At 59.6% G+C, this 20,117-nt stretch overlaps 1 protein-coding gene across 1 annotated transcript in view; it reads right to left on the bottom strand.

Annotated features, from left to right (window-relative positions):
* Niban2 (niban apoptosis regulator 2) overlaps nt 1–20,117 on the bottom strand; it is a 48,199-nt gene that overhangs the window by 2,575 nt on the left and 25,507 nt on the right. Inside the window, exons 2-11 of the mRNA XM_027943953.2 lie at nt 14,799–14,929; nt 11,175–11,303; nt 9,452–9,557; nt 8,127–8,294; nt 3,700–3,815; nt 2,950–3,054; nt 2,704–2,866; nt 1,360–1,547; nt 539–694; nt 70–186 (exon numbers count right to left, since the gene is read on the bottom strand). Of these exons, the coding sequence (XP_027799754.1) occupies nt 70–186; nt 539–694; nt 1,360–1,547; nt 2,704–2,866; nt 2,950–3,054; nt 3,700–3,815; nt 8,127–8,294; nt 9,452–9,557; nt 11,175–11,303; nt 14,799–14,929 (1,379 nt within the window). The remainder of the gene's footprint in view (nt 1–69; nt 187–538; nt 695–1,359; nt 1,548–2,703; nt 2,867–2,949; nt 3,055–3,699; nt 3,816–8,126; nt 8,295–9,451; nt 9,558–11,174; nt 11,304–14,798; nt 14,930–20,117) is intronic.

A 20,117-nucleotide genomic window follows, 5' to 3' on the forward strand; every position in this document is an offset into this window, starting at 1 on the left:
CCGCCAGCCCGGTGGGGGCAGTCCCCCGCGCGGCCATCAGGGCGCCCCCCAGGGCAGCAGCGCGCTCACCTTGAGCACGCGCTCCAGGATCCTCTGGATGGACTTGCACAGCTCCTCCTTGGTGGGCCCCTTCCCCAGCTCCTGGTGCAGGAGGGTCTCGAAGGTGTACACCGCGTTGTCCATTTGCTGCGGGCACACCAGAGTGACCTCAGCCCCTTCCTGAGGGCGCTGGCTCCTCAGCCAGCCCCCGCCCGGGCCTGCCAGCTCTGGGCCTGCCCGCGCGCTCACTGGGACTGTCCTGCCCCTGCCACGGAGAAGGGCCCTGGGGCCAGTCCCTGCCCTGAGAGCAGGAAGCAGGGGGAGGGAGGGGAGCGAGGAGGGCTGCCCGGAGGAAGGGGAGCCAGCTGACTGGCGCCGAGGCACAAGCACAGGAGGACACTCTGACCGAGAGGAGAGGCGGAGGGAGCGGCGGCGAGCAGGGCCCGGGGGCCGGTGGGCAGGGTGCAGGCCGGGCTGGGGGCAGCAGCCGGGGGCCCACCTCTCGCATGTGGATCTGGGCTCTCTGCTTGAACACGGAGGTGCTGGACACGTCGAAACGCTGCTGCAGCCCGTCCAGCCGCAGCGGCTCCATCTTCTCGTAGCAGCTCTGCATCTTCAGGGGGTGGTAGGCCAGCTGGGACAGCTTCTCCATGTACTGCAGGGAGGCGGGGCGTGTGGGACACGGGGCCAGGAACAGCCTCCTGGGGGTGCCGACCCCGCGCCCAGGGCACGAAGGAGGAGGAGCTGAAGGCCAGGAGGCGGGGCCTAGCGCACGGGCTGGCTCACCCCTTCTGGGTGACCCTCGGCGGTCGCTCACCCTCTCTGAGCCTCAGAGTCTTCAGCTCCAAAATTGAGAGGGGCTTTCTACCAGCTAAGGTCCTTTCTGGTTCTCAAATCCTGATCATGATCCCCGGGCCCCCGCGTTTGGGATGTGGAGGATGCGGCCGGGACACCAGGCCGGCTCTGGCCGCACCTCCGGGGCGTGGACTCCTGCAGCCAGACACCCAGGGAGACGCCCGCCCAGACCAGAGCCCTGGGGCCGGCCGAGGTGGCCAGCGCGCGGAGGGTGAGGATCTGGCTCTGGCGTGGCTCACACCTGGAGCTGCGGGGCCTTCCCGGCTTCAGCCGCATCCTGCTTTAGGAGCTGCCGGCAGGGGTCAGTGTCCCTCTCTAACTGCTGGCCCCCACCAGGACCTGTGACAACTTTGTCCTGGTGGCCCGCCCCTGGTCTCCAGCAGCTCGGTGTCTAGAGACTGAGCCTGAGAGGAGGGCAGCCCGCGCCGGGCCACATGGCCAGCCCCTGGGAGAGCCAGGCCTCACCTCGCCCAGCTTGTCGATGCCGCCCTCGTTGATGACGTTCAGGTTCATGTCGGTGACCTCCTTGAAGAAGACGTCGCGCACCTCAGTGAAGCCCTGGCTGGTGGGCACCATCAGGGCCTCCAGTATGGACGGGATGTAGGGCTGGACGTGGTTCCGGACACACACCTCGGCCTTGGGGAGGATGAAGGCTGCGGGCACAGGGAGCTGGTCAGCAGAGGCTCCCGCCCTGGGGACACTCGAGCGCCTCCAGCTGTCCCCGAACCCGGAAGCCAGGGGCGTTCTCTTTACAGAAAACCACTAGTGGCGGCCACAAGCTCCAGGGCTCCAGCCAAGGAGCTGATAAGGGAAAAGGCCACGCAGTGAGGACGCGAGGACAGGAGGCCTGGGGATGGGAGCCGGCAGCGCTGACTCGGCGCCCCGGGTGGTCTTCGCCTACTGCAGCAGAGGGGAAGGGCCATCTTGGGGGATCTGGTGACTCTAGAAAAACAGAACAAGTGCTCCTGGGCACACATACTACCCGGAGGGGCACAGAGCAGCATGGCCCTGTGCAAAGTCGACACCCAAATTTGGGAACCATCCGGGTTTATCAGAAAGAAAGAAAGCCGGCAACCTGCCCCGGACAGCAGCACGGCCTGGCCCCGGGACGAGGGCTCTCCAGGGCGCTCTGACCGAGCATCTTCACCCAGGGGGGACTTGGTACCACCCCCCGCTGGCTAATGTCAACTCTGGGTGTCTCATCCAGCACCCTGCGAATGCAGCTGGGGAGGGTGACCTGCAGGGAACTGACAGCGCTCAGTGGACATGCTGGGGACAGACAGGAACAGACTCCCACCTGGGGACAGAGAGGAGCTTGAACTGCTCTGGAGAGTAAATGTCACAGAGGCGAAGCCACGCCAGCTGACGGGCCAGGACAGAAACCCGGGTCAGCCAGGGTGACGAAGGCTGCACGAAAATCCCAACCTTTGCCAGGCACGTGGCGCACGCCTGGACCCCAGCAGCTCAGGAGGCTAGGCCCTGAGGGCTCTGGACGGCCCTAGCGTCTCAGCGACCCTGTTTCTAAATAAAATACAAAAAAGGGCCAGGGACGTGGCTCAGTGGCTAAGCAGCCCTGGGCTCAATCCCGGTACCAGAAAAAAAAACGGTAAAAAAACAAAAAACCCTCGGCCTTCAGGACCTGGGTTCACAGAAATAACTGCCCCAAATGACGACTTGGAGGGACTGGAGGGGCCACAGACGATCCATGAGCGACGCAGGATCATGCAGCAGGAAGGAAGCCGTGGTTGGCAGGGGAGGCCCGAGGTCAAGCACCTTCGGGCTGTGGCCGCGGCACGGCCGGCTGCCCACCTCGGATCTTGCTGGCCAGGTGCTCCTTGGAGGTGATGATCTGGTCCATGTCGGTGCGGATGACGGCCTCCATGGCCGGCCGGGCCAGCTGCAGCTTGGACAGCACGCCCTGGAAGCGCGCCTCCGCCTGCTCGTACACCATGCGGTACACGGCGTCGGAGATCTGTGGCACAGGGGGCGTCAGCGCCGGCTGGGGGCACAGGCCAGCTGCTGTCCCCACCCCGCCTCAGGGTCCCGGCCACCCACCTGGATCCACTGCCGCTGCCGCTCCTGGGGCTTTCCCCTCAGCCGCGGGGAGAGCTCTGCCTTCAGCTCGGGGCCCAGCTCCTCCATGACCAGGTTGCTCAGGATCTGGGACCAAGAGGCAGAAGGCGGGGCAGGGCTGGAGCACCCAGCCACAGCTTCCTCTCGGCCACTCCAGCCCCTGCCTCTGGCTTGGCTTTGCTCCATGCCACCAACTGCCCTAGCTCCTGAGCATCGTCCCCACTGGTTGGACCTGTCTGCAGGGTGCCCTGCAGGGTCCTCAGGATCAGGGGTCCCACCTCTGGGCCTTTGCACATGCTGCTCCCCCACCTTGAATACTGCTCTCCCTTCCCGTTTTGCCTGAACATGCAAGTGTGTGCGTGGGTGTGTGGAATGCCAGTTTCTCCCGAGGGCTGGGGCTGCATCCTTCCTGCTCACAGCTGCACCCCAACACCGAGTCCACGGAGGTGATCAGTAGATAACAAGTATCCCAGCCAGGCGCGGTGGCGCACACCTGTAATCCCAGCTATTTGGGAGGCTGAGGCAGGAGAATCGCGAGTTCAAGGCCAGCCAGGGCAACTTGTGAGAACTTGTCTCAAAAAAATAAAACAACAATACCCCCACTTCACCGGCCCCCACTTGTCCAACTCTGAGCTGAGTCTCTTTCTGAACCTACAGTCCCCAGAGCCCCCCTCTCTGCTCCAGCCCCACCCTCCTGGCCCCAGGGTGACTTCCACAGGCCTCTGTCCTCACCTGCACCTCGTTCCCACACAGCATCTCCCAGGTGCCATACAGCTCCTTCGACTGGCGGTACATGCGGATGGCATCCGTGAACGCAGGGCCCTCCACCTTGGAGTCCTCCGGGATCCCTGCCCAGAGAGGAGGACAGAGGTCACCAGTGGTCTCCACCAGAACTGACCAGAACCCCCCCAACATGGCACGTGTGCCATGAGGGACACGTGACACCCTGGCAGCAGCTGTCATGACAGGACAAGCAGCCCAGTGGTGCCCCTGCACCCTCATCCCCAAGGCCCCGGCCACTAGGTCTATGTCACAGAAAAAGTCGGGCTGGCTCTGAGGTCAAGCCACCAGCTCAGCATCACCAGGACAGGAGAGGCAGGACTAGGAGCCACCCTCTCCCAGGGGAGCCACCCAGAGCAGCTCCAGGGTCTGTAGCCGCGTGCCTGTGTTCCTCTCCTGCGGCTGGACGGGCTCTGCATGCTTCCCCGCAGCCCTGGATAGTGGACAGTTCCAGCTGGGCAGGCCACACAACCCGTCCCAAATACTCGACCCTGCGGCCCAACATGCGGGCAGCCACCAACGACCCCTAAAGGAAGGAGAGCAGCCCGGGCCAACAGCCTGACAGACAGACAGACAAGTGGCTGGCTGAGGCTCGCTCTAGGTCACCCAACCCAGAGGGGCCTCGGTTTCCTCTTCTGGACAATGGGAACGGTGACCCTGACCTGGCCTCACATACCCACTGGGGACTCCCTGGGTCAGTGTGGGGACAGGCTCAAGCTGTGAGAGCCGAGGGGGCCGGTCGGGGCCTCCACAGGACACCGCTGCCTGTGGAGAAGCCTGGCAGCAGGAAGTTACAAAATCTGACAGTGGACGAATGTGGTTAGAATGCACGGAGCCAAGCAGGGCGGTCTCCCCTGGCCACGTGCCTTTGACCACAATGTCCCCAGAGCCCAAAGAAGGGGAAAAGGCAGCCTGTGGCTCAGAACCCAGTGCCCACGGCAGTGACTACAGGGTTAGTCACCCCCGTGGAGAAAAAGCCCCGCTCTGCTGTGGGGAGGACCCTGCTCTGCCCACACCTTGGGACCAGCCTCGGGACCCAGGGGTGGAGCTGGACGAAGCTGGGCACCGGGAAACCCAGGCCCAGCCCCTCCCCGCTGAGCAGAAGGGACCCACATCAGGAGGGCATGCTGGGAGCAGGGCAGGGTTGTTCCAGCTGACCCCCAGGGGTAGGGGCTGCACCCTAGAGACTGGCTTTGCCTGGAAAATCGGGCAGTGCAGAGCAGCCTCTCCACATGAGGTCCAGCTGCATGAGGTCCTGCTGGGTGGCTTCCCAGGGGGGAAAGGGTGAAGAAGGGGCAGGGAGCAGGAGGGAGGCTCCGTGAGGCCCTCAGGCCCTGGCCAGCCAAACAGGAGCCGCTGACTCTGGGCACTCCCTCGGTTCCACACAGCCCGCACCTGAGTTTGACAAGCTTGGGGGGTCACCTCTCCTGGCTCTTCCTGTGTGTCCCCCAAACAAGATCATATATTAAAGCCCTAGTCCTCAGGGCCTCAGAGCCCTGTGTTGGACCAGGGCCCTACAGAGATGCTAAATTGGAGGATTAGGGTGAGACCCCACCCAAAGGCTGATCCTTAACAAGGGGAAGTTTCTTAAAACAAGAAAACCATGGCTTGGCACAGTGGTGTGTGTGCCTGTCACCGTCCCAGCTACTTGGGAGACTGAGGTAGGAAAATCACGTGAGCCCAGGAGCTTGGGGCCAGCCTCAGCAACTTAGTGAGACCCTGTCTCAAACTAAAAAGGGGTGGGGGCGTAGCTCAGTGGCAGAGCGCTCGCCTGGCATATGCCAAGCCCTGGAACCCAGCAAAAATACACGAAAAACAAAACAGAACCAAAAAATATGTGCCCAGAGGGACAACTCCGCTGACACCCTGACCCAGATGTTTGGCCTCCAGAGCTGGGAGAAAATGGCATTTCCATGCCAGCCCCGTCTTGGCAATTTGGTTATGGCAGCCCTGGGAAAGTAAGAGACCAGGCCCGGAGACGCCAGCTCACCAGCTCATTAACCCTCAAGACCAGTGGGAAGCTGTCCTCACCCAGAGGGAAGACACCAAGACTGCCTCAGGCACGCAGCGGGACGGCAGCACAGGCTGGAGCCCACTACCCCCTGGTAAGGGCGGAACCAGAAGCCTCTGGAGAAGGGAAACTGCATTCCTCAGCCCTGGGCAGCAGGAGGAGCACGAGGGAGACCTCAGACAGGAAGAGGCCTGACCTCTGCACTCAGGGCTCACAGAGGACTCCACAGCCAGTGCCCCAGCGCCTCCTGCCACCCCCCATCCCCACCCCCGCTGCTCCAGGAATGCAGGATGTGAGGGGGGCCCTAGGACGAGCTGGCAGCCACCCAGCTTGGCCTACTTCCCCACCACCCCCCACTTCCTGGCAGCCCCAGGAGGGAGCAGTTCCAGACTCCACAAATTCCAGCCCTGCCTCCAAGAGGGAAGAAGCAGAGAACTTTCTCACAGTCCTCAGGGTGGAGCAGAGAACCGTGTCTGGAACCTGCCTGCAGTTCTCGCCCTGGGGTGAGGGGGCCAGCCCAGCCAGGCCACCCTTGTCAGGCTGCCCCTCCTTCCCTGGCCCCCCCTCTTGCCCAAGGCATGCCAGGCCCACCGGGCTCTGCAGGCCTCCGGCTGAGTGCTCCCTGCCAGGCTCCCGGCCAAGAGCTGCCAGAACCAGCTCACCCACTCTCCTCTGAGCCTTATCACCCCTACTGTACACCTGGGGACTGAATGGTGGCTCTCCCCCAAGGTTGGGTCCCTACCCCTTCCACCACGTGGTCTGGGGTCACCCACCCAAACAGACTAGGTCAGCCAAAAGCCCTGGAGAGGACAGCGCTGGCCCAGGGCTGGGGGAGGGGGAGGCTGTCCCAGGCCAGGCAGCCAGAGTCTGGGCCAGAGCCACAGCCCCAGGGACCTGGGAACAGGAGGCCCTTTGTGGCAGCAGGGCAGGGCCCAGCCCAGGTGGCAGGAGTTGGCCTGGCTGCATCCAGGCGGGCAGAGGCGGTTCTGAAGGGGGCGGGTGTGCTGGGTTCCACCCAGGGGCCCACACAGTCCCTTCCAGGGCACAGAGCTGTGCCCAGGGCAGGGGAAGTGCAGCATTCTCCCTCTGCTTTCCTGGGGCAAGATCACCGGGAAGTTCAGGGTCCAGGACAGGGTTCCTCCCATAGAGGCACTTGACCCCCCACCCCACCATGAGAGACAATCCTAGACTTTCTTGGTACTGGGGAACATTTTGATTTAATTCCTTTGAGCCCTATAAGGCCAGCCAGGAGCAGTGGTAGAGGCCTATAATCCCAGCAACTCAGGAGGCTGAAGCAGGAGGGTGGCAAGTTGCCCAAGGCCAGCCTGGGCAACTTAGGGAGACCCTGTCTCAAAATAAAAGATATAAAGGACTAGGACTCAGTAAAGTGCCCCTCGATTCAATCCCCGGTACTAACACACACTCACACACTCACACACACACACTCACACAAGAGCCCTACAGGGCCCTTCCAGACTTGAACCCAGAGCGCCCACTTCAGTCCACTTCAGGTTCCCCCAAGTTCAGGGCCTGGGAGTTCCTCCTCTGTTCAGCTCCTGCTCTGTCTCCCTCCGTGCTGCCCCTCCAACCCTGTGACTATTCAGTCTCAGCCATCATTGCCACGATGGAGGCTGCCCTGATTGACACCCCCCAAGTCTCAGGGCCAGCACCTCCCCCAATCCATGCACAAGGCTCCCTGGTGGCTCCCCCCACCTCCAGCACCCAACACAGCTGACTCATCACCCTGGTGGCTCATCTGTTTAACATCTGTCTCCCCCTCCAGACAGCCAGCAGGAACACGATACCAGGCAACACGCCTCGCTCCCTTGCTGCATCCTCAGAGTAGACACAAGTGTCAATAAATGAGCTGGAAGGGTCCCCACACAAGTTTACAGACAGGGAGGAAGTGGTGTGCCCGGATCATCTTGCATGTTGGTGGTCAGGAGGGAGATGATGTAATAAGAAAAATCTTAACCAAGCAGGGTGGACTCTCACTGTGAATCCCTAAAAACCCCCTAAGACACATGAGGGATTATCACTTCCATTTTATAGAGGATCCAAGAGGGAAGTCATTCGCCTAAGGTCATATTGCTAGAAAGTGGTAGAATCAGGATGTGATTTTGTGATCCAGGGTTTGAGGACTCAGCAATCACACCTGTATGAACAATCTCCTAATTTTTTTTCATGTCCCCCACATGAGGGAACAACACAGAAGTGTTTTCATCAAGGAAGATGAAGAGCAATAATCAAAACATTTTCTTACAATCCCAGAAGGAAAATTGGGATGGCACATAGAGCTGGGATGCCACACCACACTCAGCCACCAGGTGTCGCCACTCAGCACATAAACAAGCACTGCCCATCTCACCATTGTTGCAGTGCCGGACACAGTCCTGCATCACAGCCTGCCACTTGTCCTGCTCAGCTTCTGTCATCATGCAGAAGTAGTAGTGACGTGCATAAGGATGCCAGAGGATGAGTGGGAACTGTGTGGGACACTTGAGGATGGGGGCATTGCCCGATTTCGAAGTGGTGCCTGTGGAGACAGAACCTGCTAAGCAGATGCCCTCTGCAGTTTCCCTGGGTCACAGGACAGCAGGTCAGTAGGGAGGCAGCAGCCCTCTTTCTGTCCTCCACAGCCCAGCTAAATGAATCAGGGTAGTGGAGGTAAACTGTATCTGCCTCCCTCTTGGGTAAGGTTCTAAATTCTGTGTGAACAGGTCAGAGCCCTCAGGTTCAAGGCCAAGCATTATCTTCTTGGATTTCCCTTCAAATTTCAGCTACAGAGGCCAAGGTGTAGTTTAAATGTCCCAGAGGGGAGGGAGGCCGCAGGGCGGGGAACAGAATAAATAAAAAGGAATTCTTCTCTTCTGATCCACATGGATATTTGAGATCCAGGAGATCACTGGCCCTGGGCTGTGACCCGCCCCTGTGGTTAATATGACAATGACAGTTCTGTGGCCTGGTATACACAGCACTGCTCAGGGTGCCACACCCTAAGATCTGTCCTCTCAGCACCATATTTCATAGATGTTGAGGGAGCTGACGGTTGGAGTCGGGAGGTAGCCACCTGTGCTGATCCAGCTAGCAGCCAGTGTCAGGCCTGGTGTCCAGGAACTAGACTCCAGCCAAGCCTCAACCACCATGGGGGCACTAGTCCCAAATCCCAGCTGGGGGCATAATGTGTCCCCCAGCCCCTTGGTGCCCAGGAAGGTCTGAACAGCAGGTGATGTTCACATGAGCCTTCAGGCAAGCCTCCCAGGGTGAGTGGAAGTGGACTTCCTGGCACAGCGCCCCTCACAAACAGCACTGATGTGACAGTTTACAAGGCAGGGTTGCACTCCTCTTCTCCCTGGAGACTCTCAAGGACTCAAGAGGTCCTTGGGAAGGGCAGAGAGCAAGACCCCACTCCTCAGCTGTGAAGTACAGGGCTCAGGCATGGCAGGACTCAGGTGAGGGCCCACCGTGGTCCAGGTCCATCCCCCAGTGTGGCCTCGGGAACACTTCTCAGGCCTACCAGGCTTCTCCTTTGCAGGCTCCGCTGTGCTTGGCCTCTGAGGGCAGCTCTAGGCCCAACTGGCTTCTCTGAAAATGTGGAGCCTGGAGTAAGCGTCTCAGGGCCACCCCCTCCCCTGGCCAACTCCTGAGGTCTGTGCAGGGCCGCGTGGCTGGGGTTTGGAGGGGCCTATTTACCTGGTAATGAGTTGCCAACAAGCTCTAGGTACTGGTCCACGGAGGTGAGGATTTTGTAGCCTGCACTGTTGATGACGGCTCGGGGTGGGACCTGCCGCTCATAGGCCTGGGGAGAAAACAAGAGATATGGTCCCTGAGTGTTAAGGGTGTGTGGCCAAGCCCAGATCCCATCTCCAACTCTGGCTCCAAGGCAGGGAGGAGGAGAAGTAAGACCAGAAGTGGGGAGAGAGGGATGAGAAGAGTGTGACCACCCTGGTGACTAGAGACAGCTAGAATGGCAACCACAGCCTAGCGCCAGGCTCCTACCTCAGAGCTGGAGGAGGATGGGGTGACAGAGTCCACACAAATTGTTGAGCAAGCGCCTGGCCCCTAGACCAGGGCTCAGTGAGCTTTGTCGAGGTGGTAGCTACTATCGTTACTACTGCCACTGCCTCTTCTCTTACCAACAGCTCCACTAGCTGTCTGTTACATACTGGGCAGTGTCCCAGGGGCAGTGCACGCTTCATTTCACAGAAATGCTCATAATCCAATAGGTGGATTCCTCACAAATTACCACAGGCAGGAAGTGGCAGATATGAGCGAGGGCTACCGGCCTCTAAAACCTGGGATCTTTGAGCATTACCATGAACTGTCTCCCTCCACCCACAACTTCCTGGGTTCTAAGCACCACACAGGTCTCTTTTGGAGGAGAAATGGGTCAGGACACAGCTTTCCTCATCCAGTAGGGGGGGAATTTTGATGTAATAGCTCATACAGCTGGGCTGCTGGGCTGCTCCCTGCCACGAGGTGGCACTATTCAAAACACTTCCTGAGAGCAGCTCAGAGCCTTCATGGCAGTGATTGGCAGCCTGGTCCCAGATCTTCAACACCACCCTAAAACTTGTTAGAAAGGCAGTTTTTTGACTCTACCTCAGACCTGAATCAAACTCTGGGGATAGGCCTAGTAACCTTTTTAAACAAGCCCCCAAGTTGATTCCGATGCATGGCAACGCTCGAGAACCACTAACCTGGGACTCGAGGCTGCTCCTGTTTACATTACTTGAAAATGGACCTGCCCCGAGTCAGGAAAGCCAGCCAATCCCTTGGGCTACTCGCGAGAAATATTTGGTGGATGAAATCAGGTCTATGGCTCAACCCATTGGGGCTTCCCCGAGGACCCAGAGTAGATAAGGCAAGATCAGCTCCCACTCCTCTCCGACATTTCCTAGCACAGCAGGACGGCGGGGAGTCATGGAAGGAGAAGGGGTGCCTTGCCCACAGGGCAGCCAGGCAGGGGGCAAGGAAAACAGCTTCCAGGGGCTGTTGAAGAGCAAGGATGGAGGAAGGAACCAGGGGGAGGCAGGAACCCAGCCAGGAGGGAAGCCAAGGTGGGTGGAGGGCCGGGCACAGGCCTTGGCAAAGGAGGGATCAGGAATGTGAGGAGGAGGCTCCTGACAGCTTTATGAGCTGGGCACCTAGACACAGAATGAAATGCCACTCAGAGAAGGAACCCAGGGGAGCAAAAGGGGCTGGGGTGCAGCTCGGTGGTAGAGCACTTGCCTAGCATGTCCAAGTTCCTGGGTTCCATCCCCAGTAACGGGGGGGGGGGGAGGCGGGGGAGAGTAAACCAGGGGAGAAGGAGGTTGGAAGAGGCGGGGAAGGCACCAAGATCTTGCTTTGGCCTAGACCACAGTGTGGGAAGATGGCAGGGGTGAGGGCCAGGGGCCTGGGGGCCGCCCCTCACCACTTTGTTCTCATACAGCACCAGCCCATAGTTGTGGGGCACAAGGCTGAAGCGGTTCCGCCACTTCTTGTTGTCCTCCTGGTACTGGAAGAGGTTCCCCGAGAAGATGATGCGCTCCTCCAGTGGCACCTGTAGGCAGGAAGGGGCAGGAAGTGAGACCCTCGGCCTGCAAGGGAATGGGGTCTCCTAGGCTCTCATGCCTTGAGGGTACCCTCTGCTCCCACCCAGCCTCACCCAGGCCTCTTGAGGGACCTGCGTCTCACCCACTTGGCAGAAGAGCAAGGCTCAGGGAAGTGAAGGGGCTCTTCTGGGGGCCAGGCAGGGCAGTAGTGGCACAGGGACTCGGACCCAGGGCAGACACAGCCAACAGGGACTGGGTCTGAGAAGCAGGCTGCCTGCCCCAGCCACCCACCACTGCCACCTTGGCGCAGGGCAGTCACACCAGCTGGAGGGGATATGTCTACAAACGAGAACCTCAAAGGCCCCAGTGTCCAAGCAAGTTTCTGCAGACTCTGGGCCTCGGTTCCCCTCAGAACTACAAAACCTTGAACAAGGTGTATCCAGAGAGCCTCCCCAGTTCTGAAGCTGACCACACAGCCCCCCTGAATGTGGGTAGGAATAGAGGGGATCTCAGTCTGGGTGTGTTCGGTGTGTGCTCTTGGGGCTGGGGATTGAACCCAGGGGTGGTCTACTACTGAGCTACATCTCCAGCCACTCTCACTTTTTTTTTGAGAGAGGGTCTCACTAAGTTGCTGGTCTCGAACTTTCTATCCTCCTGCCTCCTGAGTCACTGCGATTACAGGCATGGGCCACAGCACCAGGCTGCACATGCTTAATGTTTGGCCAGTGACCTGTGTGGCCTGCAGACTGCCCAGACCTCCTACAAAGCCTCCCTTTCCTCATCTGTAACATGAGGACAGTGGCACCTGGCAGCCACTATCAGGAGGAGTCAGGGTCCATGTGATGGTCTCCCAGATCCATGGACTGACTTGGGGGTGGGACCTTGGCTCTCTGAAGAGGGTCCTTGGACCAGGGGCGGGAACCCAAGCTGAAGCTATGGCCATCCAAGCACCCACTTCCTGAACAGACAAGTACCAGGAAGCTTCTAGAAAAGAGCCAAGAAGCCATGATGGAACAAGGGGGACTCAGGGTGGTCTAGTGCTGTTTCTCAGTAAATTCTGCTTGTTCCGTGACACACGCAGTTCCCTCTATAAGAAAAACAACCATCGAAGCCCCTGCAGCGGAAGTGCAGGCCCTGCCTCCTGCCCCCGCCCCGGGCCCTGCGTGCTCCTTCTCCCCAGCTCCACTGGAACGACACTCCTGGAAAGGAAGGCCATTGTGCTCCAACAATAGGAGCCGCCACGCTTCCTACCCTGGCTGAAAATATTTACAGGAAAAAAAATAAAAAAACTGCCCCCCTGCCACCCCCCAGCCCCGTGGGCTGGCGCGAGTCAGAGCTGCAGCACAGCCGTCTATATTTAGACCACTGGAACCAGCCCTCCCACCGTCTTTTCCAGAAAAAGCAGCCAGAGTTGTCCTACCACCCTGGAAGACCCCTGCCTGCCCATCCTGGCCAGGCCTCTTTGGTCTGTGAGCCCCCAGACCTAGGACAGGGTGGTCCCAGCTGTGCAGAGGCAGCTGGGCCAGGTAGTCAGACTGGGCACCCCACTGCCACGCCCACCCCAGAGCCCGGGCCACACACAATGGCTGCCTGGCTGCGGGTGTGGGTTTTATTTTGAAGACTTTCAAATGGCAAAGCTGTGTTTGGAGGGGAGGCCTGTGGGAAGGGGGATGGAAACAACAACCCAGGCAAGACTCTGCAAAGCATCAGAGAGCCAAGGGATCCCCGCCCTGCCCGGTCACCCATTGGAGAAGCTGGACACATATCCCCTCAGAGCCCTGTGGGGGGACTGAATGAACTGTGTCCAGCACAGAATAACCACTGTCTTCATTTTATCTTATTGCTGCTTTAATTATTACCACTATTCTCATTTTCTTTTAAATTTAAGTTGTAGATGGATGCAATACCTTTATTTTATTTATTTATTTATTTATTTTTATGTGGTGCTGAGGATCCAACCCAGTGCCCCATGCAATCTAGGCAAGCGCTCTGCCACTGAGCCCCAGCCCCAGCCCTTCATTTTATTTTTAATCATCACTGATTGTTTCTAATAAAAACAATCACTATTATTATTCTGATTATCAATACTATTTTTTCTGGACTGGAGGTAGAGTGCTTGCCTGAGGCCAGGGGTTCAATCCCAGCACCACAAAAACAAAACAAAAAAGAACAGTATCTCTTACTGTGATCAGGACTTTGCATTGTGATGGGTTGGTGCCTGACAAAATGCACTCCCCACTCGGGGCTGGCCTCAGTCACTGTTTCCCTGCGGTGAGCACCCCTGTGGATGTGAAAGGCAGGATAGGCCTCACCGAGGATGGCCCCCACTTTTCTTGCATTACTAGAACCTGGGCTGCCTGGGACCTTTCATTCTAGAAGGGGGAGCAGCTCTGGCCCTGCTCACCTAGGCTGGACTCCTTTCCTGCCACACAGGTGCCACCTGCCAGACACCCAAGCCAGGCCACATCTGGACACCTCTGCTCCCTGCTGTCATGGGGTCCTGAAGTTGCCATGACACAAGGGGAAGAAGAGACAGCCTTTTCTGGGTCCAAAAGCAAGGCACATGATGCTCTGGGGGACCCCAACACAGTCCTGCCCTTTCTGCCCACTGCCCACTGGGCATGAGCAGAAAGGGCCTGTGCCAGGAGTCTGAAGCAGGCTCTGAGCCTACCTCCCATCCTGGGGAGTCATCCTGAGCACTGAGGGCTCAGGAGCCACCTGGCTGACCTGGTGGGCACCTCACTTCCATGGCATCAGCTTAGCCAATCCAATTTCCCAGAAGGAAGCCAGTGGTTGCCCTGCAGCATCAACCAGAGGTTAAGTAGTTACTACAGAGCCATGCCACTTCCTGCTCGTCACCCTCCCTGTGCCACCAGCCTGGCCAACCAGGGGGCAAAGAGTAGAGGTCACTGAAAGGGACTGATCCCATCCCTGGGACATGCAATGCCACCAAATAGGACTTCCTGGGTTAACAGAGGGATCCCTACACCATCCCCAAGGGAGTGACAGCTGGCTTCTCTCCCAAGTGTCAGCAGCTTCCAGCCGGGAACCCAGATCCCGACCCACATCCTGAATCCCTTCCCCATTCCTGCCTCTAGCCCCTCACCAGGGCGGCCAGAGTCCATTCCCCAGAGGCTTTGGGTGCCTCCGCCAACCCACACTGACCCCCAGGATGGAGCCGGGCACCTTCTAATCTGACAGATATTTCCTGGGAAAATGTAATCCTGCTGCTGATGGGTACAGTCACGAGGCAGGTGACAATGATGGCACCAGCCAACTCTCCCGAGCACCTTCCCTGCTGCAGCCACAGCTGCCCTGGGAAGAGGTGTCTCATCCCCCGGATAGAGCGGTAAACGGAGGCTCCTCGAGGGCAGCTGGCTTTGGATCTGCTATCAAGACTCGGGCCCAGCTCCCACCATGAAGGGCGTGGGCAGCGGGAGTCCCTGGGGAACCAGGGGCCCTGAGACGCCGTCAGGACAACAGGCCCCCTCCGCGCCTCTCACCTTGCGCCAGAGCAGCTGTGCCTGCGGCAGCCCAGTGCCCTCGATCTCGTGGCGCATGCTGTTGAAGAGCGCCACGCCATACTGGTCCTCATAGAAACGCAGGAACTCCGTCAGGATCCTCCCGGTTTTCTCTGAAGGAGAGGAACAAACACGGCATGAGCTGCTGTGGGCACCCAGCCCCAAGCTCGTGCAGGCCTCGCTCCTTCTGCAGGGCATCCCGGCCTGCCGCGTGCTGGCTGTGCAAGGTGGCCGCCTGGGGGAAGGGAGAACCTTCTGGAACGGAATATGGGGAGCGGCCACTCGGAAAACTGCAACGCACAGGCCCCTGAAGACGCCCGGCTTCACCAGAGACCAAATGCCAACCAAGCAAAACCACAAGGTCCCGTCAGACCAGCAGGGAAGCCCAGAAGCTGGAGAGCTGCCGGCGGCCGTGTGCGCAATGTGGAGGGTGCTGCATCCCTCGCTTACGCCTGCGGGGCAGTCCAGAGGCACCTGCACCGAGGCAAGGCAGAAGCCAGAGGTTGTGCAGCAAGCAGAGCGTCCACACAGGACCAAGAGGCGGAGATCTACATGGAGACCACGGACGGGGGACGGGGAAGGCGGCACAGGCTGCCTAGAAGAGAAGGCAAGTCACAGAATCACACGTTGAATGGTGTCTCGTTAAAAAGGAGTCCAGGCAGGAGGATCTCAAGTGTGAGGCCAGCCTCAGCAATTTAGTGAGACCCTGTCTCAAAAAATAAAAAGGGATGGGGGTGTAGCTCAGTGATACAGCTTCCCTAGGTTCAGTCCCGAGAACTCGTGGGGGGAAGGATCACTCTGGGTGCAGGAGGTGGGAGGTTGTCATTTTAACAGCATTTGAGTTATTTTATAATCATGATTCCTTTAAAAACAGAAAATAAACCTAAAACAATCTTCCCCGTAGCGGTCTTTCTGCCTTTGCTGGCCATTTGCTTCTCTCTTCTGCTGAAGCAGTTCAGGCAGAGGGTGGGTCCTGGGACCTCCACCGTGGGCCTGGCTCTCAGCAGCCCTGCTCTCGGCCCAGCGGGGCGTCCTCCCTCCAGATGCGGGAGACTGAGGCCCAGGCAGGCTGCAGGGGAGGGTTCCTGGCCCCGAGAAGCCGCGGCCCGAGTCCGGCCTTCCACGCAGCTTCCCTCCCAGGCCTCAATTTCCCCTCCACACCGGGAGCGCTGGGCTCGGGGACGGACAGGCCCTGTTACCTCTGATGGACTTGGATTCCATGCTCCAAAGACCTGCTCCTTTCTCAAAGGAGAAGGAGCTGGCAGGACCCTGCCTGTCATGAGGCCAGTCTCCGAGGGCCAGGACACCAGGCTAGGTCAGCACTTCACTTAATCCCCAGGCTGTGAGGAAGGCCCCGTAACCTCTTTACAGAGGAGTCTGGGGACCCATCAGGGGCTGAGGCCAGGGAGGAAGGAGGGCTCAGGGTCTCTGGCTTTCTGAAGGACGCCTCGGCCCGCAGCTCTCCCCAGCATGGAGCAGCTCAGCCCGCCACCCCTCCCGGACCCCGCCTGCCTGCGCACCCCGTTGCTGGGAGGAGGCGGGGTGGGGGGAACAAATGAGGAACTTGCTTTGATGCCTATTTTTTAAAAACCATAAACAATCAGAACTCTCTCGGAGGCCACGGAATTGTTCTGGAAGAAGATGAAGCGGGGGAGGGGCGGGAGAAAATGAATCGAGGTGGTGAAGAGACCAGCATGGACCCTCACGGTCACCATCCCCTGCAGCTGCCCCTGAGTGTCAACCCTGGGGACAAGCCGGTTCTAGACACATGATCCCAAAGGAAAATGAGGACCCTGGGGAGCCAGCACCATCACTGTCCCCATTAAGAGGTGAGGAGGCTCCTGGACCCAGTGGTCTCCGCCTGGGCTCTGCTGACCCCCAGAAACCTTGGGCCTGTGGATCTCAAGGGCCCTTGGCCATGGCCCTGGGAGGCCCAGCCTGGCCCTGGGGCATCCACCCCCAGACAGGACTTCAATTCCTGGATGTCTGGAATCTGGCCTCAACCTCAGGCCAGGAGGAAGCTGGAGAGGACCGGTTCAGGTCTGCCCAGCCCACGACGGCTCCCAGCCGCGGGCTGCAGGGTCCAAGGGGGAGCAGCTCCGTTCAGAAGGCCTGGACAGTGGAGGGACACGCGGGCAAGTGCGCCAGGAGCAGGCCCGCTCATCGAGGGGCGTCCAAGGCCCGGGTCAGGCAGGGCCGCAGGGCAGAGAGGACGCCCAGGAGCCAGGAGGAAGTGAGAACCGGGAAGATGCTGTGGCCAGCGCCCACGGGGAGGGAGCCCGAGGCCGAGTGGAGGCTGAGCTTTGGGTCACTGGGTCGGGCTGGTACTGCCAACAGGCATAAAAGCACCTGGCAGAGGGGCCAGGCAGGGCGGGAGGGCCAAGGGCGAAATCCATTCTCAATCCACCAGGCTGGGCGCCCGGGAGATGAGGGCCAGGTCCAGAGCGGGCGGCGTGGGAGAGGCAGAGGCCCGGGCAGAGCGGGAGGCGGAGCGATGGGCCGTACCCCAAAGGAAATGCAGCAGCCATGACCCCACCCCCAGCTGCCACCACAGGCGTTTCTTGCTCCCCAAACTCAGGCGCTGGGTAGCGCCGGATCCAAATTCAGATAAACCCACAACCTGAAATTCCAGAGCCAAACAAGTGGGACAGTGGGGTTCCCCACACCCAGCACTCCTGGAACTCGGGGCCCCTGGGTGGGGTGGGGGGCGCCGGCCGGGGAAGGGTGAGGGCTAGAAGTGCCAGGTGAGGGCGGTGGCAGCATCCGCCAGGGGTTCCAGGCAGAGAGGGCGGAGGCCCAGCTGTGCCTGGGAACTTGGTATGCTCCGCATAAGCCTGGCAGCCCAGGGGCAGCTGGGAGGGAAGATGGCGGAGAACAGGGCCACGGGCTGGCTTCTTGGCACAGGCAGCCCTGAGCACATTCTTGAGAGATGTCCTCAGCTGGCTGGGAAGGAACTGCCACGTGCCTGGTACAAAGGGAGAGCCACAGAAACACGAGACGAAACGTAGGGGTGCTCTGGGGGCCACCGGAACCCACAAGGCCAGCAGCACTCAGGGAGAGGACCCGGGTGGGCACCGTAGCCCTGGGGCATCAGGGAGGCCGAGCCGGACCACGTCCCCTGCCTGCCCAGCTCTCCACCGAGACCCATCCAGCCCCCTCACCTTGGGGGTCCTCGTCGGCCCGCCCTGTGAGCACTGCTCAGGACCCACTTCTCCCTGTCTTGCCACCCTGCAGCAGCCATCTCCAGGCAGCTGCCAGCAGAACATCCCACCGTCTGTCCCCATGTGGGTGACCATGGGTGAGACAGTCCAGGAACCTGGGGCACCTTCTCTCCTCCACCCCTGCTCACCAGCTCTTCCTGTTCCCTCCCAGAGGAGACCCCACACAGCAGGGACTTGGGAAGACACCGGACAGGGCTTCAGAGACCAAGGCTCACCACCTTGAGGGGCTTGACATCCAGAGGTCACACAGCAGATGGAGGCAACTGCAGCTCCAGCCACTCGGCTGACCCTCGGGTCCTGGTCCAGCCATTGCCCATAGGGCCCCACAGCGCATCCCCACCCCAGAGGGAGCGAGGAAAGAAGCCGTGGCTCCCCTGCAGAGTAGGGCCCACCTCATGGTCCTGGCCAGGACCTGGGAGGCCACCGCTAAAGGACATGACACAATGACGCGGTGCTACAGAGGTGCTGGGGTGGGGCAGCCTGCTTGTGCGCCAGCCCCACCCGCCCTCCTGCCAAATGCGCTCATCCTCCCTCCGCCATGACTCAGCCCAGGTGCTGCTGCATGAGAAGCCGCGGTGGGGTTGGGCGGTGGGGTTGGGGGACGGGCGCGGTGGGCAGAGCCTTCCTCTAGCCTCCTGGTGAAGGCCAGATGCCAGCCCTGCAACTCTCAGCTCTCTCAGAGCCTCAAGTTCCTCATCTGTGAAATGGGCATCCCAGAACCCATTCCCTCTGCTCTGCAGAATGCAGACGGCCGGCGACTGGTCTCTGCCCGGGGCCGCCCCAAATCCTGAACGCTACCGCCAATCCTAATAGCGCTTAGCTCACAGTAACAGTGGTTAGAGACTGTCTTTATTAGCAGGGGTAACTTTTATTGTTTAAGAAAAAAAAAAAAAGATTTTTTTTTCCTAAAAGAACCAAGACAAATAATGACAATGATGGGCGGCGGGTCTTCAAAAGTCAAGAGATCAGACCAAGGGAGCGCCCACAGCAGAGGTGGGGTGGAGAAGTAGGCAGGGCCTCGCACGTGTGTGTGTGTGTGTGTGTGTGTGTGTCCCCTCCCCCACCCCCAGGAACCCAGGTCCCCTGACTATGCTTAACCTCTGCCAGTGCCCAGAGCCATTAACCGTGCCTCTCTGAGTCCCTCGCCAGCAACACCCCCAGCATTAGCAGGGAAGCTTGCCCACTCAGGGCAAGGAGGTACTCTGGGCAGGGCCCACCCATTCTCTGCCCCAACACACAGATTCTTCCAGTGGCCCCCATCAGAGCACAGGTCAGTGAAAACCCTGCTTCACGGAGCGTCCACCTGGGCTTGGGGGGTCTCCAGCTCATGGAGTGGGCATTTCATATTGTCAGTCAACACAACCGCACTGCACCTGTGTGGGTTGCTCCACCTGCCTCTGGTCCTGGGTCCCTTGTTAGCCTGAAAGGACAGCTGGTGAACTCTGGGAGCAGAGCTGAGTGCCACCAACCTCAGGACACCACTGCCCGTCTGAACTTCTGTCTCCAGTCTCGATGTCACAGCTAACGGGGTTGAGGGCTGGGTAGACAGCTCTGAAAAAGACACTTCCCGGGACACAGGGACAGGGCAAAGCACCCGCACCCGCACCCGCACCCTCTCACAGGGCTTGGTTTGCAGCCAGGAGTAGAATCTTCCAGCGGGTTGGTGCACACCGGGTGCTCCGTGGACCATACCATGACTGGACCCATCTCTCCAAGGACAACCCTCTGGTGCTGTGGAGGGTAACCCTGAGGGCCCCTCTCCAGCCAGCCCTACTAACTGGCCCCAGAACTCCCAGGGCTCACGGTGCCTGCCTACCCACTGAGGACCGACCCCACTCAACACTCACAGTATTATTATCTCCATTCTACTGTTTTTGTTTTTTTTTTTTTTTTTTTTGGTACTGGGGATTGAACCCAGGGGCACTTGACCACTGAGCCACATCCCCAGCTCTATTTGTATTTTATTTAGAGACAGGGTCTTGCTGGGTTGCTTAGTGTCTCACTGTAGCTGAGGCTGGTTTTGAACTTGTGGTCCTCCTGCCTCAGCTCCCAAGCCACTGGGATCACAGGTGCACACCAC

Source organism: Marmota flaviventris, chromosome 13, assembly GCF_047511675.1.
Source record: "Marmota flaviventris isolate mMarFla1 chromosome 13, mMarFla1.hap1, whole genome shotgun sequence".
Lineage (NCBI taxonomy): Eukaryota > Metazoa > Chordata > Mammalia > Rodentia > Sciuridae > Marmota > Marmota flaviventris.